General features: G+C 41.3%; 1 protein-coding gene across 2 annotated transcripts in view; it reads left to right on the top strand.

Moving 5' to 3' along the window:
• Positions 1–1,570: 1,570 nt before the first annotated feature.
• Positions 1,571–26,929, top strand: part of LOC131223636 (single-stranded DNA-binding protein WHY1, chloroplastic-like) — a 43,449-nt gene continuing 18,090 nt past the window's right edge. The window contains exons 1-3 of one of the 2 annotated variants that reach the window (XR_009160589.1): positions 1,571–1,856; positions 18,614–18,708; positions 19,220–19,312. Coding sequence is in view for 1 of the 2 variants with exons in the window: in XM_058219088.1 (XP_058075071.1) it covers positions 1,661–1,856; positions 18,614–18,708; positions 19,220–19,312 (384 nt within the window). In the remaining variant the exon portion in view is untranslated. The remainder of the gene's footprint in view (positions 1,857–18,613; positions 18,709–19,219; positions 19,313–26,929) is intronic. The other variant, XM_058219088.1, reaches the window with a different exon arrangement.

Here is a 26,929-nt window from a genome sequence, read left to right as displayed (position 1 = left end):
TTGTTTTTTTTTTTTAAATGTTGGGCCACATTGAACATTGATTTTTTCAAATTCCCCACTTTCTCAGATATGGATCCGCTTCGTTTCTATGCTAATACGTATGGACAAATGGATGGACGACATGCATGAAACAATGACACGCACGATTCAGAGAAAAAATGGTCGCATCCAGTAGGGAGTGTAAAGGCGACAGCATCGTTAGCTTCAATTTGCGTCTGTGCAAGCAACACTGTTGCGTCTCGTGATCCATGCAACGGTCAAGAACTACAGTCTGAGTATGATGCAAGGTCGTATCCAAATAGAATTTGCTTTCACACGTGAGAGGAGGTGGTGGACACCATAAGACTGATATGGCTATGACACCCTCTGCCCAAACACCCGTAAATTGATTTGATGTATATGCTATCGAAAAGAGTACAAAAAACATAGATGGGGCATGAGAGTCAAATTCCTCTAACAACCGTTGCATTTACATGTATAAAGTAATAATGACTTCTTTAACTGGAAAATCAAACGGGCCCTTAGTAAATGTAAATGACAAATAAAGGCAATTGATTATACCAAGGAATGCAGATGATAAATAAAGTAAATGATTACACTAATGAATGTAAATTGATAGATACTTGAAAAATGGACTTGGTTTGATTTGATTGGTATGAGATGATTTCTTCCGTTGAATTCCATTGCTATTTATAGTCTTAACTTGACTATATGAATACTTCTTATATTCCGATGATTTATAAAACCGCTTTAGCACTACCGACTCTTAGAGCCTTTTCTCTTATTAGCTTGCCACCTAGATAATTGCTTCAAGCTTCCTTGTTGGCTCCACCATGTTTTATATGACCATTATTGTTTTATGAATAACATTCATTGCTCGGTGAAAGCCATTCATTTATTGGCAAAATTTTCTTTCATTATTTCCAAAGATTTTAAATAGCATCTCATGTAAATTTCTTTCTCTCTTTGATTGGCCCATATGAGAATGGACATAGATATGGTACAACAGGTGGGGCCCTTGACTGTGGGGCCATTGTGATGTATGGGATTATATCCACGCTGTCCATCTATATTTAAATTCATTTTAGGGCCTGATCTAAGAAACATAAATTAGATCTAAATATCAGGTGGAAGATAATACATGAAACAGTGGTAATCAACAATTAAAAACTCCCCGTGGACTACAGAAGTTTTGTTTCAAGCTAATGTCTGTATGGTCTCTTCATCCAGATTTTGATGACCATATCAATAGGTTGGATGGCAAATAAACATTTCAGTAGCCTCAATAAGTTTTTAATGATGGGGATTCAATCACTACTGTTCCTATGGTATGGTCCACATAAGATTTTGATCTGCTTCATTTTTGGGATCATGCCCTAAAATGAGCTTTCAAAACGGTTGGACCGTGTGGATTTAAGGCGCATACATCACTGTGAGTCTCCCAGTCAGGGGTCCCACCCACCTCGGTGGGTCCGGGGTCTCACCCAATCCGCTCCCCGCATGGACGGAGTGGATGTCCCACGGGAAGCCCACACATGTTTTGGTTATATATCGTCACTACGCTGGGCCGTGTAAATAGCCAGTGAGAAGCCAAAAGAGATAAAACCCGCTCATACCCCTCTCCAGAGACGAGAGAGGGAAGAAAGCAAGCAAGAAGAAAATGCAGCTCCTTCCTCTCCAAAACCCTAATTCCCGTCCATTCCTCCCTGGAACCTCATTCAGGAACCGCTCCTCTCCAAACACGTCTCTCAAATCTCCAAAGAAGCTCTCCCTAAAATGCCGCCGTTCCGAGTTCTTCCAGCAGCAGAACTTCACCCGACCTTCCGAATCTTCCTTCTCACCGCAGTCTCCTGCAGGTAATCCTTTCTTTTCACGTCAGTCCCATCCATCTCTCTGATCGCCCTTTTTGTGATATCCAGGCCACTCATCACGTGGGTCCACCATGAAAGCCTTTCTCGTGTTATTTCGAGTCCATTCCCTTATGGCATGCTTGGGCGCCACTTAAGAAGGAGTTTATTTCGTTTTAGTTAACAGGAATTATGTAATTAGAGATTTTTTTAGGTCCTGTTTGGTAGACACTTAAGAATGAGCTCATCTCATTTTAGTTAATGGTAATTATATATTATAAATATTGATTACATAATTACCGTTAGCATGAACTCATTATGCATTAGAGATCAAGAACTCTAATACATAATTGACATTAACTAAAAGGGAATTTTACAAAAACTACGTACTTAATATAGAATTTACATTCTGGTACCTTTTTCAAGAAGGTTTCAATAAGATACACTATTAATTTAGGTCATTATCATTGGAGTACCTTCCTTTAGATTTCTTATGTAGGGGTCAGCTGTGTGAGCAAAGGGACCGCCAGCTTAAGTGGGCCCCACAGTGATATTTATGTGAAATTCACCGCGATCACTAGGTGTGTCGCCCAATATTAAGCCCAAGGCCCCAAAAGCAGCCCCATCTCTGATTTAGGCGGATCACGATTAGAAACAATGTACAAGGCAACCGTCACCCTCCAAACTATTTACCTTGGTGTGGCCCACTCGAATCATGTAGGGGCCTAATGTCTGGGCTCCAAGCATAGATTTTGGGGTGGCATTTAATGGTTGGAGTGGATTTCATATAAATATCACGATGAGCCTTCTAAAAGTCAAGGGTGGGCATCTCTCTCCCAACCGCTTTCTTTGGTGTGGTCCACTTGAATCATAGGTTAGCTTGCTTTTTTGGACCTGGGCCTAATGTGGGATTCCACATATAATAGTTAGAGCGGCTCTCACATGCACATCACAGTGGGCCACAAAACAAGATCAAGGGTGGTGTCCCTCTTGCAACAGTTAATAAAATAGAGATTTAAAGGGAATTTTACGGGATGCCTACCTTGGTTTTTGACGGGTCCATCGTGTTGTGTATGTGAGAGCTACTCCATCCATTTGACGTGTAATCCCACATTAGGTCCAGGGCCAAAAAAAAAAAAAAAAAGGCTGGCTTGTGATTCAGGTGGGCGAGGCCAGAGGAATCAATTAGGAGAGAGACGTCCACCTTTGATTTTTATAGGGCTTGATGCTATGATTATATGAAATACACTCCAACCGGCAAAACCTACGCCAAAATTTAGGCCCCAGGCCCAAAGATTAGGCCCATCCGTGATTCAAGTGGGCCACATGAAGGGAAACAGTTTGGATGGTGATGGTTCCCTATAAACTATTTCCAATCATGTGATCCACATGAATCATGGATGGGATTGATTTTTGGGCACTGGGCCCAACATTGGGTGATGCACCTAGTTGTTGGGGGGACACGGATTTCTTGCGAAAGGCTTTCACAGGAAGTTCCTGTGCAAGGATGCTGGATGGGGCCCACTGCAATGTATGTGAGAAATCGATTATGTCCATCCATTTTTTGAGCTCATTTAAGGACTTGAGACAAAAAATGAGGTGGATATAAAACTCAAGTAGGTCACACGAGAGGGAAAATTGGGGAAAGAAATTCCTACCGTTGAAACCTCCCTGGGCTCCACCTTGATGTTTATATGCTATCCAAACTGTTTATAAGGTCATTCCCAATGGGATGAGTGAAAACACCAAAAATATGTCCTGATACAAAAATGTTATGGCCATAAGAATGCTTAAATGGTGCTCACTGAATATCCACTGTTTCCTCTCGTGTGTCCCACTTGAGTGTTGGACACACCTTGTTTTTGGTCACAAGTCCTAGAATGAGCTCGCAAAACGTATGGACGGGGTGGATTTCTCAAAAACATCTTGGTGGGCCTCACCTAGCATCTTGCGCAGGAACTTCCTGCGAAAGGCTTTCGAAGGAAACCAACGTCCTTGTTGGGGTGGATTTCACATAAACATCACAATGGGGCCCACCTGTGCTCGCATAATCGACCCCAACTTCCATTTCTAATGGAAGGTACTCCAATGATAACTACTTAAATTAATGCTATAGCTTGTTGAAAACTTTTTTAAAAAAGGTACTAGATTGCAAATTCTATATTAAGTGGGTAGTTTTTTTGTTTGTTTGTAAAACTTCCTAATTAAAATGAAATGAACTCATTTTTAGGCGCCTACCAAACAGGGCATTAGGGATTAAAGATAATCTTGACAACCAACAACTAATCCTATTAAAAATCTCCAATACATGATTACCATTAACTAAAATGACAATAACTCATTTTTTAATTGGCACCAAAACAAGTCCTTAATTGTTGTCTAAGGTGTTTCCTTGACTATTTGAGAGAGGTCTATCCTCAAGCCACTCTATGCTATGGTTAAAAGACTCGACTACTTGGATCGACTCGTCTGATTTCGACTGGAGTCGTGTCTTGCCCAAGTTAGGGGTGAATAAGCCCAACTTGGTTGAGTTGGGGCTAACTTGTGGTGTGATGCAAGGACATGTGATGACCTAATCTTAGATGCATGTATAATCAGGTTAAAGAATGTTCAAATAAATACACCAATTAACTAATCTTTTCCAGTCAAAGGGATTAGGTAAACTTCAAAACAAAGATGAGGTCATTCTGTTAGGATCATGCCCCTTAGCATAAAATCACATAAACAGTAAAAAGGGATGACCTAGGGATATGAGAATATTCTAGATCCAGCATAAGTTAGTCCACAGTCAAGTTTGGATCTGATTTTACTGACTAACCATCCATCTTTTCTGTTCAAACTAGAAAGGAGATTTCCAGAGAGGAACGAAAGGGTTGAAGATTGAAGGGTTCGAGATGAAGAAAGTACAGGTCCTTTTGTCGTCAAAAGAAAAGGATGATGATTCTTACATTTTCCTGCACCTTGAAGATCTAGAAAGAAGGAAATCTGAAATCGGCGTGGAATCCTCAACACCCAAGGGCCAATCGTGAAACCCTAATCAATTGTGAAATAGTTGACTGACATTAACTGTGAAATTTGGTCTGTTGATTACAATTCCATGGTCCACCTGTTACAAACAGAAAACGAACGAAGAAACCTTCTCACCAACCTGGTGATCGGAAAGGCCTGACGATGGTACTAAGAGAAACTAGATTGGCCTGACGGAGCGGAGCAGAGCGGAGCTAGGCGACGGCAAGCGGATTATGGCATTTGCATGCAGTGACTATCACAAGCCCTAGAGTTGGTAACTCGATGGCAAAAAAAGAATCAGAAGGCAAAGATATCTTGTTTACCGACAACGGGAAAGATGACAACAGATCCTCCAGGGGAAGGCAAGAAGATTCAAATAACAGCAGTCTTCGACAAGAGACGATGAAGGAAGCCAAAAGGTACCCGGACTTTGAAAATACTATAATCTCGAAGGACGGTCTAGATCATCGAATCCCTGATTCATGGCATACTGTTACAAACAGACAACGAACGAAGAAACCTTCTCACCACCCTGGTGATTGGAAAGGCCTCTCTCATTTCCCAACCTTATTCGTGAAAGGATTCCCAAATGGCTGCGGCTCCTATTAACTTCGCCAGAGTTTTCGAAAGAGCCAGGGCAGTGATGGATGTTGTCAAGCCAAGGGACAGAATCAACGGTGCATATAGAGATTTTGCTCTGATTAGGATGAACTCTGAAGAACTCACTAGAGTTGTTTGGATGCTCCACAGGGAGAGTTTTGGGGGGATAAAACTCCTAGTCCAGAGAGCCAGATTCGGTCCGGATCACAAAGTGATGAAAAACAATGTCCACTAGAATCTTTCAAATCCCAAAGACCTAAATCCTCTGCCTCATTGGCAGAGTACAGGCCCCTCATTCAAGGAAGTTCTTCTCAACTCAAAGGAATCGACTACGGACACCCCACCAACATTACAATTCGAAGGAAACTCTCGGAGACCAACCGATCACGCGGACAAATCCAAGACTAGTGACGACCAAACCATTTGCATCCTGCCCGATTCTCTGGAACGTTCTAAATCCAACCTGCAGAACTCGGTGGTAATGATCACGAGAGAAGATGCTTCCATCCCTCAAATCAGGAAATGGGTCAATGACTGCTGCAACATCACTCCCGAACAGTTTATTATTCGCCCGATAGGATACAAAGAACTTTGGATCAAAGTCAGTTTAGGAGTGAATCGGGACTCTCATCTGGACAGGTAATTTACACAAAGACGACCTAATCCATAACATCCAAACCTGGGAAGAATTCTCCCTATTTGGTATGGAGGACGTTTGGGTCCTAATCTGGTCCGTCCCTTTGGAACTTTGGTTTCAAGACTTCTTTCTCACAGTCGTAAGGAAATTAGGAAAATTCATAGAACTCGATCCCAAAACACTCTTAGCGAGGAGATGGGCATAATTAGAGTCAGGGTGAGAAGGAAAAGGGAGAGATTCTCCCCTCAAACATTCCAATGGAAATCGACGATAGAACTATATTTCTTCCGGTGCAATTGGAGAAGAAAGATAATCCCAGCCCTAGGTGGGGAGATCTCTGGAACATCAGAGGACCAGATCATTCTCCATTCAACTTGGCTGCAGCCATTGAAGCTTATGAAGGTGCACGAAATCCATACTCCGCAGGACTACAAAACCCGCCCATTGCTATTAATGCCAGAACAGCTGTACCCAGCAGCGCAATAGACTTTTTGGCAGCCGACATCAGTAACCGCAACCATGCAACCCAAAATCTAGACACGTGTCCTTCCTTGGGCCCCAAGCCCTACGTGTGCCCAGAGGAGTACCAACCACGTCTTTTGACTGCCCCTCTCCCTTCTCGAAAATTGACCCCACCTCATCGCAACCCTTATCTCATGACACTTGGTAGGCTCAGATCAGATCCCGAAGCGACGGAAAATCATCCCTCAGGCTCACACGATGGTTCGGGAAAGGCGGGAGCATCGGAAATAGACCCCTCATCTATAGCCCCCTATCACAGCAGATCCTAGCCACCGAACTCATCCTACCCTCCCATCAGCACCCTCCATTCCCCACACATCTCTAAAAACCCTGGCAATCCCAATCCAACCTCGGGACCACCCTTCCTCGTCTGAAGCAAATCGTCCTCCGGCTTCTATCTCTCGCCATTCAGACCCAACCCTCCTATGGCAGACTCCCCCTAACATCCCCTTCCCTGTTCAGACCCCTTTGATGTGGGATCCTGAAGCCCCCCCTGAACTCGATTGCCAATCTTTGCACTTCGATAGCCAAGACCTCAAACCGACTCCCTCTCCAACCTCTCCCAGATCTATCTCCTCTAAACTCGCCATGTCAACCCTATTCCAAGATGGAATGGCTGATAACTTATTAGAAGTGGAGCCCTTGCAGACTCGAGTGGGCCTAGTTCCTCCAGTCATGGAGTATTTCCTAAAGTCGACAGTGGAAGTTGATTCCCAAAGGGCTGATTTGATAGAGGTGATTTAAGGAAAAAAATGGATCAAAGACACCATCGGGCACGTTGGCAGAGCTCTTGGCCTATCGTTCGGCAACTGTCTAGAAGACTATCTGGCTCTATTCCACTGTGTGGAATCCAGAGGTCGTCCACTTCTGGCCTCTAGATCCCCTAAAAGAAGCCGTTCTAAATCGAACTGCAACAGGGAACTTCAAGCTCTTTCATCTTCTATCAGCAATTCCCTTGCCTTCAAATCGAGATCAGGGGTGGGAGCAAAAAGGGGCAGATCGGTTTCCCTATGAAGATTCTTTTGTGGAACGTTAGAGGAGTCAGATCCAAATAGAAAAGAAGACTCCTCAAAGATACCTGCGATAGAAATCACCTTGATGTTATTTGTTTTCAGGAAATTGAAGTCTAGACTTTCTCTGATCAATTGATGAAATCTCTTTGGAAGATTCAAGATGTAAAATGGGAAGCTCTTAATGCTGCCGGAAGTGTGGGTGGTATCTTATTGGGGTGGAATTCTGCTATCTGGGCTCTGGAAGATAGTTGGAAAGGTGCCTTCTCTGTTTCTGTCATTCTAAAAAACCACCACAACGACTTTCGCTGTTTAATTTCTTCTGTCTACGGCCCCACCTTTGATGCCAAAAGACCTGATTTCTGGTCGGAACTCAATACCATCAGTGTATATGTGGGGATTTCAACATCACTAGATTCGCGGAAGAAAAGTCCCATTGTTCTAGGGTTACTCCAGCCATGCGCAAATTCTCCTCATGGATTAATGATCAGGAACTCATGGACCTTCCTCTTCTGGGGTCTAAATTCACCTAAACAAATGGCAGATTACACCTGACCCTCGCCAGACTGGATGTATTCTTGATCTCTCCTGATTGAGCTGATCTCTTCCCCTTCGTTTCTCAGTCAAGCCTTCCGAGAACCACTTTCGATCACTACCCAATTCTTTTATCCACCGATCATCAGAATTGGGGTCCGAAACCCTTCAGGTTTGAACTATCTTGGCTGAAAATTCTTGCTTTTCCTCTTATGGTTAAGGAACGGTGGTCCAATTTTGTTGCGGAGGGCTTTACAGGATACAGATTAAGCTGCAAGTTGAAGCTTCTCAAAGAAAAGATCAAACATTGGAAGGCCAACGATAAAGACCTTGACAAGTCGGATATGGAAACACTCTTATCTGATCTGCAGAATATTGACATCCGTGCTGAAGAAGGACCCATGTCGATCAACCGGCTCTCCAAAAGAATCCAGATTATCCAGAACATCTCGTCTAGAGTATACCAAGATGAAATCCACTATAAGCAAAGAGCCCGCTCGAAGTGGATCAGGGAAGGAGACAAAAATACGAAATTTTTTCACAGCATAGCTAATGCCAGAGCCAGATATAACAGGATCGATAATATTAAGGTCAATGATACCCTCCCCGACGACAATGATCAAATCGCGGCTGAAGCAGTTAACTACTTCAGCAACCTCCTCTAAAAAGAAAACTGGAATAGACCTCGTCTCGACTCCTTGTATATTGACAGACTAGAAGAATCTGAAGCCAAACTTCTGGAGACCCCATTCTCAGTTGAAGGAATTAAGTCCGCTGTGAACAATCTGGTGGGAGACAAGGCTCCTAGTCCTAATGACTACCCAATGTTATTCTTCCAATTCTTCTCGGACACTTTATGGAGGAGCCTCATGGATTTTTTCGTAGAATTTTTTAATAGGGGTCGTCTGTCCAAAAACCTGGGTGCCACTTTCATCTCCTTAATTCCAAAATCTCCAGGCGCTACCTCCTTTAAAGACTTCAGGCCAATCGGTCTGATTGGAGGTCCATACAAGATTCTTGCCAAAGTTCTAACAACTTGCTTGAAGAAAGTGATAGGGAAGGTGATCTCAGATAACCAAAGCGCCTTCATCCCAGGCAGGCAAATTACCGATAACACGCTTATTGCTTACGAATGCTTAGACTCTGCTCACAGATCAAAAGCAAAATCTATCCTCTGCAAGCTCGACCTTGAGAAAGCATTCGATCACGTTGACTGGGATTTTCTCTAGTACATGCTAGCTCGCATGGGGTTCGGAGAGAAGTGGAGAAAATGGATGGGAGAATATGTTGGCTCAGCATACTTTTCCATTCTCTTGAACGGCTCTCCAAGGGACTTTTTTAAAAGCTCCAGGGGCCTTTGCCTAGGGGACCTGCTATCGCCATTCCTTTTCCTGATCATCGCGGATGCTTTATCTAGAATCCTCTCCAAAGGCCAACAAGCCGGCCTTCTCAACGGTATCCGAATCAAAGGCATGGACAGCCCAATATCTCATATTCAATTTGCGGACGACACCCTTCTCTTCAGCGATGGGGATCCGGAATTAGTGGGTAATCTTCGAACAACAATCAGATGCTTTGAAGCGGTCTCAGGTTAGAGAGTCAACATGGCAAAATCTAAAATTTTCAGGGTAAATATGAACCAAACTGAGACTGTCTCCCTCGCAGAATACATCAACTGTTCCACTGGTAATCTCCCAACTTCTTTCCTGGGCCTTCCTCTGTGCATTGGTAAGCCTCCAAAAATCCTTTGGGACAGGGTCATTGCTAGATTCAATAAATACCTTGCCACCTGGAAATGCAGATACCTATCTCTCGGAGGCCATATCACCGTAATCAAATCGGCCCTTTCTAACCTCCCCGTTTATTTTATGTCCATGTTCAAGTGTCCAACATCGATCCTGACCATTCTGGAAAAAGCCAGGCGTGGCTTCCTTTGGCACGACAGAGTGGATAAAAAATTCCACCTTGTCTGTTGGAAAGACGTTTGTAAACACACACAAGCTGGAGGAGTGGGGATCAAAGACCTCAAGACTATGAACAAAGCTCTCCTATGCAAATGGATTTGGAGACTTGGATCAGACAAGGACCTTCTATGGAATAAGCTTATCAAATGCAAATACGGCCACTCCTTGGATGGATGGTGGACCAAAGACTCGACTCGATATAGGGCCTCGGCTCTATGGAGGGGCATTTTATCATTGAAAAAAAGATGTCCTCAACAACATCATCTTTCAGGTTGGCAAGGGGGACAAAATTCAATTATGGAAAGATAGGTGGACAGGTGATGCGGCCCTTAACGCGAAATTTCCTAATATATTCAATATTGCCCCAAGCCAAGACATCACAGTCTCCAATTGTTTTTCCCTCTCTGGCGGTAACATCGTGTGGAATCTGGAATGCAGGAGAAATCTCCACGACTGGGAGATTACCGAGTTCGCGTCTCTCCTGGAAAAAATTTCTAGCCTTGCCCCAAATTGCTCTTCAGTAGACTGCATATCTTGGTCTGCTGATAATTCAGGCTTTTTTCTTTGTCAGATCCTTCTACAATACCCTGTCCTCGACTGTCACTCATGAAGACAAATCTATGACTACTCTTATCTAGAAATATGCTGCCCCTCCAAAAATAGTCGCCTTTGGTTGGCTTGTAGGGAAAGGAAAGGATCTAATGGCTGGCAATTTGAAAAGAAGAGGGATGATCCTTCCCAACATCAGTCTATGCTGCATGAATGCGGAAGAATCGGTCAATCACTTGTTCGTCCACTATCTTTTCATCTCACAGATCTGGTCCTCTTTCTTAAATTCCTTTGGTATTTCTTGGTGCTTTCCGCTCTCTTTAGATCGTCTCTTGGAGGCTTGGCACGGGGTTAAATTTGGCAAACTTCGGACCCCCCCCTTTGGAGAATGGCCCTTCTTGCCATCTGGTGGACTATTTGGGAAGAAAGGAATGGTAAATGCTTTAGAAATGAATCTAATTCGGCTGCATTTGTTGCTAGAAGAGCCAAAAATCTTATGGCTAAATGGGTTTCTACTGTTGATTCTCTAAGGGGACGTAATCTTCTTTTCTTGGGAGCCTAAGTGGTTCGCCCTCTTAGTGGCCCTCCTCCCTTCTTTTGTTGTTTTTTGGCTTTTTTTCTTAATACAATTCTCGTTATCTTCTTAAAATAAAATAAAATCCTGAAACCCTACTCTCTTGAATAAAGAGGAAAAAAAAGACGAATTTCTATTCATTCAATAATAATGAAATGGGGTTTCTCACAACGTATATATAAGCTATGGAAAAAGTAAAAGTGCACTAAAGCCCCTGAAAACAAGAAAAATAACAAAAAAAGACGAAAAGTAAAGAAAGTGCAATAAAACCCCTGAAATAAGGAAAAGAACAAAAACGCCTAAAACTAAAACACCCGTGTGGTAAGGTGTGAAATCTGACCCATGGATCTATGGTCAGGGTGTGGTCATGCCGTTCCTGTACTCGTAGCGCGTCAGAAAATGGGTCTGATGGACCTAACGTCCATTCACATCAACTCTTCCACTTCGGTACTCTGTCGGTGACGCCTCCTCCTCTAGTACACTCTAAATGGTGCACCACTGATGTCCACATCATGGTGTCGAATTAAATCAGGTCCGATCAAGTTTGAGTTGACTTGGACGACTCACATGTTACTTATCTGAGTCTTAAAAGCATGCATTATGTACTTCTACTCAAGGGCCTCTCCTTACTCTATATCGATGGAAGGTTGGATGGGATCGATGGGATGGTTAGACTATTTCTTACGATGACACATGGTTTTAAGCCCCCATTAAATGAAAACTTATTGTGTATACATTCTTTTTGCAATTTATTATTATTTTTTTAAAATTTCTAAATATGCAAATATGTATATTTTAGCATCTCCTGAAGTTTCACTAAAAATTCTACCATTTTCCCTTGTTTTCTTGCATTTCCAGCTATCAGCGATATTATCGATGATATCAATATTGTTTTCATATCCCCAGCCAGCGAAACTTGTAGTGATACTGATAATTCGAGCACTAGTTGTATCTTTACCATGGCAGACGAAGATGTTTAATGAAAATCTAAAAAACAAACTTGTATAACTCATTCCTCGATGGAATCTGAACTGATTACTTTAACAGCAACCTGTGAAGAGGCTAAATAGATAAAAACACTATTAATAGATATACCTTTTTGGGTGAAACCAATACCAACTATATCCATTCACTGTGATAGCCTAGCTGCCATAGGGCGAGTTAATAACAAGTGTTATGATGGAAAATCCAAATAAGTTCTTTTGAAACATGATTGTGTGAGACAACTATTAAAAAATTGTGTAATAACTCTAGACTTTATAAGATCCAATATAAATATTGCAGATCATTTAACTAAAGCTCTAGTTAGAGAAAAAGTCCGGAAAACATTGAGGGAGATGGGACTTAAGCCTATATAATGGCAAATTACTGGAAATGGTAACCCAACATGAGGACTAGAGATCCCAAGTGTTAGGTTCAATGTGAAAAATAAGTCTCCATGTGATTCCTTGGTTGAATTGCATTATGTTTTAGGAGGAATTATTATGTCCCTCTCTGTGATGTTAGTAATGCAAATCTCTGTAACGTATTAAGTTGAGTGAATCCCTGAATGAGTTTATAGCCTTGTTTTAAGGTGGGGTGATGGATTTTACAGTGACGTCCTTGATGAACTTACCTATATAAGTGTGGAAGTGGGGTTGCTTCATATGAGAATTGGGCTAATTCTCTAGAGCACTCATAAAATTGGAATAATGCATATGACCATAATGTGCAGCTCTAAACACTTTGGAAAACTCTTAAAATTACTGTGTGTGTTTTGTGTATGGTATACTTTAAAAGAAATATAGTTCAAGACATAGTTCACTAATTTCTTGTAGTCCAAAGTGATTCACTAAGTGAAGTTCAAGATGTTTTGTCACCTTTATTTATGTACAATAGCTCTTCTTTTTGCCTATAAATATAGGGTGGATTGTTACATGTATTTCAAAAAATACAAAGATTGCTAAAGCACTTTGTTTGCCTCTTTTCCTTTAGTGAAAACTTTTAGTCCCATATCGGATAGAATGGGAGTTGTAAAAGGGTTTATAAGCCTTTGTCGTCCATAGACTCTTATGAAGTGTATTGAACTATGCCCAAGCCTGTATGCGCGCGTAAGCCCGACCAAGTGGGAAACCTAGCTTGGAAACCTTTAACCGGGTGTACGCGCACTTGCACACCCATGTTTACTTGCACACAAGGGGGAGGGGGGATTCTTACATGTATTTCAAAAAATACAAAGATTGCTAAAGCACTTTGTTTGCCTTTTTTTTCCGTTAGTGAAAACTTTTAGTTCCATATCGAATGGAATGAGAGTCGTAAAAGGGTTTATAAGCCTTTGTCGTCCATAGACTCTTATGAAGTGTGTTGAACTATGCTCGGGTCGGTATGCACGCGCAAGCTTGACCAAGTGGGGAAACCTAGCCTGGAAACCTTCAACCGAGTGTGTGCGCACTTGCACACCCATGTTTACTCGCATGCAAGGGGGAGGGGGGATTGTTACATGTATTTCAAAAAATACAAAGATTGCTAAAGCACTTTGTTTGCCTTTTTTCCTTTAGTGAAAACTTTTAGTCCCATATCAAATAGAATGGGATTTATAAAAGGGTTTATAAGCCTTTGTCGTCCATAGACTCTTATGAAGTGTCTTGAACTATACCCGGGCCGGTATGCTCGTGCAAGCTCGACCAAGTGGGGAAACTTGGCCTGGAAACCTTTAACCGGGTGTGTGCACACTTGACACCCATGTATACTCGCACGCAAGGGGGAGGGGATCAAACACCGATTGGCTTAGATGGGCCTCCTTGAGTCTTGATGGACTTGGTTTTGCCCAGATTTACAGATCTTTATATATATATATATATAAATCGTGACTGTTGATGTGGCCCACTTGATAAGGCCGTTTCCATAGTGTGAAACATGTCTCCTTAATCGGGCACATCAAACGTTGCGACGGTTTCAACTCAATGGGTCATTTCAAAATGTCGTAATTGAGTTTTATAAATGGGGTTAGGGTTAAGGTTTGGTTCATTCCGGAAAAAAAAACATTTGAAAGCCCTTTTCCCCCCTTTCCGCAATCTTTGTTTCTTTAGCTTCTGCAATCTAGTTTTGCGATTAATCTTTGGGCAGGGGGATTGTTACACATGTATTTCAAAAAATCCAAAGATTGCTAAAGCACTTTGTTTGCCTTTTTTCCTTTAGTGAAAACTTTTAGTCCCATATTGGATAGAACGGGAGTCGTGAAAGGGTTTATAAGCCTTTGCCGTCCCCACTCTTATGAAGTGTGTTGAATTATGCCTAAGCCTGTATGCGCGCTCAATCCCAACCAAGTGGGGAAACCTGGCTTGGAAACCTTTAATCGGGTGTGTGCGCATGTGCACACTCATGTATACTTGCACAAAGGGGGGAGGGGATCGGACCCCGATTGGCTTGGATGGGGCTCCTTGAGTTGAGTCTTGGTAACCTAGATTGGCTTGGATGGGGCTCCTTGAGTTGAGTCTTGGTAACCTAGATTGGCTTGGATGGGCCTCCTTGAGTTGAGTCTTGATGGGCTTGGTTTTGCCTGAATTTACAAATCCTTTTTTTGCTCTCTTTTTTATCGTGACTGTTGATGTGACCCACTTGATTAGGCTGTTTCCATAGTGTGAAGTGTGCCTCCTTAATCGGGCATATCAAACGTTGCGATGGTTTCAACTTAATGGGTCTTTTCAAAATGTCGTAATCGAGTTTTATAAATAGGGTTAGGGTTAGGGTTTGGTTCATTCCGGAAAAAAGCATTCGAAAGCCCCTTTCCCCCCATTTCCGTAATCTTCGTTTCTTCAGCTTCTGCAATCTAGTTTTGCGAATACTCTTTGGGCATTAATTAGGTGGTGTAGTGTGTGGTGTTGGTATTGGGATTCTTGTAACCAGTGCACGCTGTAGAGAACTATTTTGCCAGGCTGTTATATCCCGGGAGATAGTCGTTGTCAACGATCTTTTGTACCGGTTCAGCATAACGAGGGGTGCAAACTATCTCAAAGATAGCGACCATGTATGCGCCCCGACCCAATAGCTGTATCATATCGTCTTTAACTACATTATTGCTGTCATTGCAGATCTCCATTCTCGGTGTGGGGTTCCTTTATTCCGTTACATTATATTCAAATATTTCTTGTTTCCATTGTTGTAGTTACAACATGGCTCACATCCATTATTTCTCATTAGGCACCTGTCTTGTTTGCTTGTCTGCCTTTTACCACCTTCGAACTCATTTCACATGTTCCATTCTCATAGGCATTTTGTTTATGAGGCATATCTCTCATTTCATTTGAGCACCTACTTAACTTGCTTCTTCATTTCATCACTCTCAGCTTGCCTTGTTCACTAGGGGTGCAAATGGGTCCATCGGGGTTAATGGGTCATTTATCCCGACCGACAATTAGTGAGCATGGGTCCAAAATTTAGATCCGTGTGGCAGGTTTGGGTCCAAAACTTTGATTCGAATTACCATGTGTTCTCAAAATCAACCTGACTCGACTTGACTTGGATCCGATTTTTAAATGGGTCTAACCTGGAACATACTAAAATGGATCCGATTCAGACCTGAACTTGACTCAAACCCAAGAAAAAGTAGTTAGTTAAGCATGTGTTTTTTTTTTTAAAAAAAAATTTCTCCGCTTTTGGGCTAGACTACTGTAATGGTTCAACACCATTTTCTAAAACATGATTATGCAGCCACTACTTGTGACAATTTGAACTGTACAAATCGTGGGCCCCATTGTCTTTTTTTTTTGAAAGATAGTCATGGCCCCCATATGTTGATGGGGAATAACAAAAATTACACTAATTAAACTACCCTAAAAAATCTGATTTTGCCCTTTGAATTTGGACTACCGAACATTTTATTCTGATAGCCACCACCAATTGGATGATTTGGAATATTTTTTGTGTGAAAACTCAATTATAATTTCTATTAGTGACCCCGATTCATCCGACCAACCCAAGCCCGTCCCATGTGATAAATGGGCCGTGGATATTTTTGAATTGGACATGACCCAAACCCAATCTCAATTTTATTGGGTTGGGTCCAGATGCAAAATCCTGACCCAATTCTTAAATGGGTTGGGTCTAGGGCCTCTCTTAACCCGAGCCAACCCAAACCATATGGACCCCTATTATTAACACACATCCATTGACCATTGGATCTTCCCCTACATGTTTCTTCAACTAAGTCCACATGGCTGGGTCCATTTTAACTCTCTTGGCCCACTTTCAACATGCAAACTCATCCTCTAGATAGCTTGCTTCCCCTTACTTTGCTTAGGCGCGCTTGCCCTTCCCCATTTGTTCATTGGGAGGGTCAGGTTTTCATTGTCCATTGCCCTGTCGCTCATTCATTCATCAAAAAGGCCGCTGTTTCCATTGCTTTTGTAATGATGGTGCCGGGGCGTGGGGATGTGTGTCAGGTTTTCATTGTCCATCACCCTGTCCCTCATTCATTCATCAAAAATGCCGTTGTGATTGGCTCCGACCTCTTGCCTCATCAACCTGGCACTAATGTGTCCACCATGGAAAACCCAACCACGCTGACTTTATTTGATGTCGGCAACCGCTGATTCACAGTATCCTCTGGATCCGGTGGTTCTCATTAAAGGCATATAATTACACAATTAAAGCACATTATGGCTTATTTAATAACCTGGCTGCAGAGCATTAATGCATGGGGCAGAGCAATGACATCAAGTTGCCATTGTGGCAAAAGGCGTTGGTGGCTTGTTGCAGTTAAAGTACTCATTAAGAAGGCCAGTGAATTGGGATGAATGGTGGTCTTCATCCAGGTTAGGAGTCATGTGCCCATTCAAGCTCCAAAATCACGTGAGAATGGATGTCAGGATATCCACGCATATTTAAAGAAGTACATTCGCTATGCTGGAGACGGCAAGAAAAATAGATGGTGGAGGTGGAGACTCTGGATTGCCATTGCACTGTCGGTGTCTTCAGGCGATTGCTGCCTGAGCATTTGCTGAGGCTTGAAGTCGAGAGAGGACCATCCAAGAGATCCCTCTTAAGTGCATTCCTGTCCCAGGGACACTGGTTGTTCTCAGCACTTGTGTTTGAAATCTCCTTGTAATTTTGTGTCAGTCAATTATCTAGTGAGCTCCAGCCAGCTCGTGTTTCTTGTTCCTTCCATGTATTTTCATTTATGTTCCCCAAAATACACCATAGCTCTTTAGCATGTTTTCTGAATATGTTGGGCAAGAGAGAATATCCTAACTGCTCTTCAGTGCAATTCTACTCAAAGGGCCATTTCCTACGCTCATTAGTTTCTGAGTATCTCTTTACTTGTTAACTCGTTGATTTTAATCAACCTATGTAATAGGCTATTAGACAGCACTCAATTGTAATCAATCTATTTAGCTGACCCTAAATACTTGAGATGAGGCTTAGATGCTGATGATGATCTCTTGTGCCTTCTGTACTGTCATTCAGTGGTGCTCCTTGTCTGTTAGCAATCTGTCATTCTATGTCAAACGCTTGATGTGTACTTGTACATCGGACCAAAGCAAGCTTCTATCCTTGCGGCTGTCAAGGTTTAGCTTGGGTAGAAGAAACAACATCCTGCCTTCTGACCAAAGACCTATCCACTGATGATGTGTTTGTGACTTTGCAAGCATGAATTGCTGTCCCTAATATGTTCACACACTAGTGTTTGCCTTTGATAATATCTCTTACACTCTGATGCTCTGATTGAGCACAATCCAACCCTGAGCGTCCTTTGTGTCTTGTACCACTGCACACAAAAACCAGCTATCTGGTGAGAGGTGGAACACCTGATTCCTGGTCTTGTACAAGCAGCTGGCATTCCAAATTCAATGAGCAAACCCGATGGTTAAAAATGTCTGATCAATATGATTTTCGGGCTATGCTTCATCTGCTGTGTGCTGCAACTCAGATGGTGCAAATTACCTTACACGTATGCCATGTGTGCAGTGGATGAGTGACCACCGGTTTCATATAGTCTAGCTTGAATTTGTATATGTTGAGAAAAGAAGCTCGTCCTTAAAGTGGCCTTCACGACTATTATAGTAATTGAGCATGAAAAATCATATTGAAGGCTGCACCCTTCTCCACATGGGCAGAAAAGATTAATACTTGAAATTAAGTTGCAATAATCAAGCTCAAAACAGCTATTATAATTTCTATAACCACTGTTCTTCCTGGATTGATTTATTTATTTACTGTTCTAACCTGAACTTCCACTATAATATTGCTACCGTCATCACCGAGCAATTATCATATGATGATTATTTTGTGTTCGCCTGATTTAGCAGGTTTATAATATAATGGTACCACTTAGAAACCATCATAATCCATTTACAAAGTATTTGAATTCTTGTTTTCGTTGCTTGCAGCTTTGCCGCCAAGGGTTTATGTCGGTCATTCCATATACAAAGGGAAGGCAGCTCTCACAATAGAACCCAAAGCGCCTGAATTCGTTCCTTTAGATGTATGTTGACGCTCTCTCATTCTCAATTGTAAGAACTCAGTCCTGATATTGTCGCTACATATGCTCAAAAATTTTCTTATGGTTTTGCTATTGCTGAAATATGGAGTCTACAGCCTGATTAAGTGGTGGTTTAGCCAGGCCAGCATTCCTTTAGGTGGAACCTACCATTCCGTGATTCAGACCGTATCATCTGGTGGGCCCCACTTCGGATGTCAGGTGCTACAGAAAATTTTCCTGTCAGATATTCTAACCATCTTGTTGAATATACAGAGTGATCTGTATGCAATGGAAATGAAATCCACTGATTGGATGGTGAGATTGTTTTACGTAGAGTTTTTGTCCATTGCGATCACCATGCGAATCAGGGGAATGATACAGATCATAAAAGGCAGGCCTCATGTGTCAATTGCTGGCCTACAATAGAACACTGCTGTTTCAGGCCAACCATTGTACAATACCTCTCAATTATTCAAGATTTCATTTCCCTTGATGATCAGCTTTTCGTGTGCAGTCGGGAGCGATTAAACTTGCAAAGGAGGGTTTTGTCCTCCTTCAGTTTGCCCCTGCAGTTGGTACAAGACAATATGATTGGAACCGGAAACAGGTGAGCCCTCTCTATTTCCATGGAATGATGAATTGTGTGTCTATTGTAGGAAATTTTGCTCCTTTTTTTTTTTTTTTGCCTTTGGTTATTTTTGCTATGTGATTTTTAATTAATTAAATAGCAATTAATGCTTTATTTTTTGCCCTAAAAAAGGAAAAAAAGAAAAAAAGAAAAAGAAAAGTAAGGTGTTGGTCATGTTTAAAATCAATCAATGCTATTTTTGGACATATTCAGGAGGAATAAGCCAACTTCCATCAATTTTATGAACTCAATTTCTGTCACTTCCTTTAGGGCCTGCTTGGATTCTGGGAAAAGAAAAGAGAGGAAAGGGTAATCATATTACCCATTCGTTTCTTTTTCCCAAGATTTCCCACGTAGATTTCCAAATCACTGTCTTTTTACATATGCATAGGAAAGGTGACTCAACCTTCCAATGGCTACAGAACCCTGTTCGGATTCGAACCAATGTGGGAGGAATCCTTCAGGGTTTAACATGGTGCACTTCCACTAATTTCATATTTTTGGGGATCATGTCAGTATCTACACATGCAAACCTGTTGTAACCAACTGTGAGAGGTTCTACCACACATGAACACTGTGTGTAACCGATCAGGTGTCTAATCTGACCTTAGTATGTCATCTGTATTAAATGCAGACCCAATAAATACCTATTTAACGTCTACAGTTACCATGTTTTGCTCATAAGAGGTTGGCCAATTTGGTGCATCATGAATCGAAAACTTCTAAACTGTGGGTCCCACCATCTGCATGTGTCCGTTTAGACACTACATTGAAGGAGCTAAACGTCTTCCACATTCAGCATCACGGAGATCATTCTTACGAACGATTATGCAACTCTAGCCTGCTTAGTGGTAGGGCACAGTTGTTCCATTAGGCTTCAAGCCACACCTGGTTTTATTGTTATACTGATTGGCTGATTGTAACTAATAACTTATGATTTGTCTGAGATTTTCCGCATATAAAGATTTTTTTTTTTATGCACTGTGTGCAACAATGTGCATCATCAAATATGCCTGAAAATGCTGGAATTGATCATGTTCCTAAAATTGCTTGTATCATTCTTCAATTTGGACATCGTAAGGATTCCTGTAGTAAGTGATGCTGCCAAACCATCTTCGGATGACAGGGTGTGAGGTTTAAACTCGTGAAGGGGACAACCTATGCTCTCATATAATGGAATTACACTAGTCCGTCCAAGACGGGAATGGCGTAGTGGCCACTACAAGTCACTTCCAAAGGACTTTGAAAAATCTAAAAAGACCCAACTTAACATAGCATCCCAACAAGAACTTATTAGTAAGACCCTAGTGAATATAGTACGCAAAGAAAATGGATATCATTACAATGAGCGCACCACAAGTAGTCTGATGAGAGCATGATCGCTCTATGGACTGGTCACATGACTCCCAGCATTCCCATCATCGCTTTATGCTCGGACAAGGCTTCTGATATGGCAGGTACTGTCCCACCACTGTGTGGTTCAATTATACCCGTTGCGGCAACAAAGTTCCCCCACACATTCGGTGCATCTTCGACCATTGTGAATTTACGGAAGTTGCATCCCTTGTACCCCAAAGCCTATGTGTTGCGTGCCTCCTAGGAATCATCCATGCTGTGGGACATCAACCTCGAATTATCACACAGTATCTCATAGTCACCTGTGCTGGAAGTAGTTTAATAGCAGTCTACATTCAACCCTTCGCTTGTATGCTTTTTGTGATTGAGAATAGTTTAAAACATACATGTTCCATTTTTAAATCAAACTGCCCATTTTAAAGATGTAATGTGAGAGACCCGGAATAGTGTACACTGGTATTGGTAGAACTGCTAATGAAGGCTGTACGGGATATATTGCAATGCGGGGCATAATAGAAGATGACTGCATAGTCATACTTACCACAGGCAATGATATAATCTTGATCATGCACACAGACATTATAGAAACGAAATCAACACATGCCATTTCCCAATGTATACATTGACAAAAGATATCAGTCCAACAAGACGCAAAGGCGTATTGCTGAAAGTACGTCATGACTCATGACCAATGCACAAAAAGAGGTGAGGCCCAAATGTATAACACACAAAAACCCCAAAATAAACCGTTCATGAAGACCAGTGTTTCCAATCATGCGCCCTAACGATGAAGCAATCTAAGGAATTGGAAACCTAAAAGCAAGAGATTAGCACGCATACTTTGCAGAGCACCAAAATACTCTGTGCCCAACAACCCTTTAGCATCACCAGCAAAAAGAGAGCATGAAATTGTCTATGTTTTTTCAATGTCTACGATGACTCGACCTAATGAGAAGTTTGGCCATTGTAGCTGATGGCTAGGTGCAAGATTCAGGACAAGTGTTCCGAATTCTTCATCCTTGGAAAGGATGTTTCTCAGTAGTAAGAAGTCGGTGTCACTCAATCCTTTGACTTTCTCCATCTCGTCCAAAACCCTCACCATTGTACTCATCTGCTTCCCTCTGATATCCTAATAGCCAAATTGTTGATAGAGTCGGCGACATCATCCACATCATCCATGGAATGGCCCGCAATATCAGCTGGTTGGGACGGCCACTTTTGCTTAGTACTATTGTTAGACTTACTATCATACAAGGGTGAAGGCTAGCAGCGAGGACTCCTTAAAGATGCACCGAGATTCTTCCTTTTCCCTCCCAATTGAGTTGCACGTACTGTGCGATATCATCCTCACTGGAGGCAATTTCATATGTGCTATAGAAGCAAGATTGGCCTTCACTGTCATAGTCATCTAGATCTCGCTGATGCTGATCACTAGTAACTTTACCCTCCTTCCCTGTTCATGCATATTTACTGGTTGCATGGTCATTGCCAAATATGGTAGCAAAATCATCCAATTGGTCTGTAGGCCCCTTGTGGAAACGGCCTGCACCTGTATGTGACTATGTCAAAAAAATACAGATGTATAAGTACAATGAATAAATGAGTAAGTAGAGTAATTGGAGTTAGTACATCATGCGTTGTTTGCCATGTACCTTAATATAAGCTGTCCAAACAACATCAGATGCAGTTACCTATTTCTTCTCATCATCCCACCCATAGCCACTAGAATGAAACTCGTCTTTATTGATATGATAATTCTGTATTAGTGTTTTTAGACGACTCTGAGCATGTCCACTAGTGATAGATACTGCAATTTTTTCCTAAGTGCTTCAACAGCTGCAGTGTAGACCTCAATTCTCATCCCATTGTCCGATTTTTGCCCATTAGGAAAATGGTCAAGTAGTATTTCTATCAATAGATCGTCCATATGAGTCCCCACATAAATTTGCTTCTTGTTGGGGACTTAGCTGAGGATTTTGCTGGGGTCTTTCTTGGGGACCTTCTTGGTAACACTGCCATACTTATAAAGATCATTCCCTGTTCACAATTACTTTCCATGAAATATGGTGCAACAGTAGGTATGCACATCCAAGAAAGTATCATGCTAGTTAAAATAACCAATTCGCACAAATATTGATACCACTAATTGTTCATACAATATTAAAGCCAGAAGATGAAAGAAAAAGGAAAAAAATAAAAAATCCTTACATACTCCATTATGTCTTCGTTCACAATCAGTCAGTTAATGGAGGATTCCCACATTTCTTGAGAGATCTCTTCCCTCTACTTCACTTAAGCGTATCTTTCCTGTTGGGCAGTCCCACTGAGGATATGCGCCTCAGCTACAGGATCCTCTTGCACGGGTTCGTGCATAGATGCATCTTCAGGCTCCACTCCTAAGTTATTTTCAGGAAGGTGGTCTTCCTTATGTGCTCATCTTATGAAGTTGTGCAGAACACAACATGGGATCACAATTTTTACCTACGTAGGAAATTTGAAAGGTGGAGCAGTCTTTAGAAATAGTTTTATAATATTCCAAAACAATGCTCAATAGCATTCCGAAGTTGTGTATGCCAATAATTGAAGAGCCCTTTGATCCCGAGGAACCCTTGCAGTTCAATACTCATTTAAATGGTATCAAATGCCTCTATATAGCGCTATGTAGCCTGGGAAGCGTGCATAATCAGCATTTACCATGTAGTACTTTTCTACAAGTAATGAAAATTTGAAGTTTCTTGACCAAGAAACCCTATAAGAAATGCCAAATACTTAATAGGTTATGTAGAAATAACCACGGGACTTCTCTTCTCTTTTCCCACTTTCCAAACAAGTCCTTTAGAAAGCTCAAGAAAACCTACAAGGAAGGACCGTAGGAGTCTAAACCTGCTAGAGGCTAAAGATTGATCACTTCATCCCCACAGGTGGAATGGGAATGGGCATGAAAGTCCCTAGAATCGGGCCATAGATGCATTCCCCTTGTTGGATGTTGTTGAGTTTACTAACAAAGTGGATCCTGGCATACTCATAAAGCTTTTCTTATTCTACCAGTCCAAAATAGTCCCTTAAAGGATGGATGTGATAACGACCTCTACTTCAAAAAGGATATTTTTGTTGATTGCTCTTAGAATCTAATGTGGTGAACTATTTGAGAGGCTTCAAAACCTTTGTCATTTTTTGATGGGTAGAAGCCTTTTAGCCACCACCATCATTATCTTTAGCCTTCTCCTAGCAATTCCGGATTGGTTTTGAAATGGTATTGGCAAGTTATACGATCTGCCCACCAGACATCAAATTACCTCTTTTACAGGGGCTCTTGGAACTCTCTATGGAAGAGGCTCAAATGATACCATTCGCATGCCAACATGGTCCCACTTAGTGATAAAACAAAAACCCGTAAAGAAAAAAAGGTCTCACTCACTATTGACCAAGGACGAGTAAGTAAAGTAGGGATATGTAGGGCCAGTTGCCAAGCAAACTGCTAAGCATGAAGCACCCATGCACCCAATGTTTTAAGTCTTGACGATATTGGCAAATATATCCTATGATATGTCTTGTATCCCACTTTTGCAATACAAAACACACAAGTATTGGTATATATCTCACACGTTCAATTTGGTGAGCATATTTTCGATTTTTTATCCTTTTTTTTTCTGTAAATTAGTGTCAAATTGTTACAAATCCATGATTTTTCGTGTTTTGCATGAAAAATCATGAATTTGGAGCTTCAATTTCGAGATTTGGAGGAAAAGGGGCTGAGTTGCGGAAAATTGAAAAAAAAAAAAAATCAAAATTTGCCAACTTGTTGCAAATTGGTTGCGATCTTTGTGTTCAAACATAAAATCAAATATGTATGTAACCTGATCTAATGATTCTTCTTTTGCTTTTGAATGTTTTCCTTGTGTTTCCACACATCTTCCTACGTTTATAAATTATATGAATAGACTTCTAATATACTTGCATCAATTCAGTTAGACATTGTATAAATTAGGACCCCATACAAAGAAAACCTATTATGTGCACTTGTTTTTTTTTTTTTTTTTTGTAATGTTTTGATTTATAAGTGTGTATTGATGTCTTTTTTAACAATCACTAAGTTTCATTGAAAATTTTGACCAATTTCCCAATGTTTCCCCATGTTTCCAACAACAAAGATATTGCACAAGATACAACCGATATATCCCATGCGATAACTGATACGTATCTGTATCCAAAAGGTGCAATACGTAACGCGATACTGATATTTCGAACACTGCATGCACCCAAAAGGTCATGCTCAAGTAGTTTAAAACCTTTTAATAGATTCTTGAACTCCCTTTACCATTCTGTAGACCACAAAAGCAGTTTGTACATGTCATGGATGGTTCTAACAATTAGGCCAGGTGTACTAGCTTGTTGCATAGGGAGATGTGTTACATGGACACTCCAACATGGTGCATGCTCATGTCAACAGCTTCAAGCATAAATGCCTTACTCGAGCTGCATCTTATCCCGTACCTTGGTAACATAGTAGGGAAGCTTCATCCTCTCCCAATGTGAGATGATCTCCGAAAGTGTCCTCGCACCATATGTAATCCTCACCCCATCCTCTCCCAATATGAGATGAACTCCGAAAGTGTCCTCACACTATATTTAATCCTCGCCTCATCCTCTCCCAATATGAGATGAACTTGGAAAGTGTCCTCACACTGTATGGAATCCTCGCCCCATGAATTCTCTCCTTCGGATACCTAACAATGTTAAAATTCATATTCTCACACCAAAGCCCGCTAAAAGTTGTTTCTAAAGGTCATCCTATGCTATGTCTTTCATAGTACATACTATGTGCATAGACATGATATGTAAATGCCCCTCACTGACCATGTGAAATGAACTGCTAGGAACGTCAGAAACAAGGATTATTCTTTGATGGGCTGACCCTGGTACTGAATTTCATATTTAGAAAAGATGTCTTGACTCTGGTCCTGAATTTCACATTATCAAGAATGCCATTGTCCAAGCATAGGATCTTGAAGATCATCCATGATGAAGAGATCCATGTTGCTTTGATGTAGACCTAATTATGGGATATTGATGTAACGCCCCGAACATTTCAATACTCGAGTATTGAAAGTTCTCAAGCGTTACCTAGAAATTAACCTATATGTACATGTGTACGATACCAATTCAACTATCCTAGCCTTACATTCTCGCCTTGACACAAACCTAATCATTGGGAATTACCTCCATTTAATAAATTCAACCATCTGACAGTTGATTTCAAGACAAGACCATCCATCGCATGATTTGACATAAATACTTTCCCAGGAATGACACGACAAATAACTCCCTATCGGTAATGATTTAGATATGCATTCTTTTGTAAGAATTTTTTAGAAACGTGCCTATAACCACGTGGAGCCATTGGATTCCCCAAAACTTACAAATCAGCGATAATTACAAAAATGCCATTGACCTAGACCCCTGAATTCTAGATCACATGGTTCCCACGATCCGTTTCATGTGAAATTTTATATCAGACCTAATTATCATAAATTAACCATACACGTCAAATTTCAGCCCTTAGATCGTAGTAAATTAGCTCCTTGACCTCTACATCCATTCGTACACTTATCAGATCAAGATTCTGACCTGTCCATCTTGTTCACACCATATGAATATGCTTAACCCACCATTAGAATTATAATATGAGGAACTTAGACATGTGAAAAAAATCACTCGAATCTAACAATATACATGTCCTACCCCTAATCACTCCAGAAAACCACCTCGTGTTTGTCCATTTATAAAACTGACGATACAATCACCTACATTTATGGTCAGAATACTAACCATCAAGTTCCCTTATTTTTAGCAAATCATCTGACCGTGTATCGTATTTGGATCCGCTAAATGGGCCACGCGAATATCATAATAAACGGATCACCATGAAGATCTTAGGGTATATGTCCAAACTACCTGATAACTTGTCAATCAAAGGTGTACAAATGTTATTTCGAATTACGGAGTGTGTTAGCCACTAAAGGAGCATCTTGACCATCCTTAAGAGATCCAAGCCCAAATTTAACTAGTCAAAAATCTCAAGAAATAAGATCGGTGGTGAAATTTCGCCTCTATTTGACAGTACGTTTAGGAATTAAGGACGACAGAAGTTCAAAGGAAAAAGAATGGCAATGTCGTAAATAAAAGACTTAAGCTCTATATACATAGCAACATATGCTCTGTATCTACAGCAACATGCAT

The sequence above is a fragment of the Magnolia sinica genome, chromosome 13 (genome assembly GCF_029962835.1).
Source record: "Magnolia sinica isolate HGM2019 chromosome 13, MsV1, whole genome shotgun sequence".
In the NCBI taxonomy this organism is placed as follows: domain Eukaryota; kingdom Viridiplantae; phylum Streptophyta; class Magnoliopsida; order Magnoliales; family Magnoliaceae; genus Magnolia; species Magnolia sinica.
This window is presented reverse-complemented; position numbering and strand designations above follow the sequence as displayed.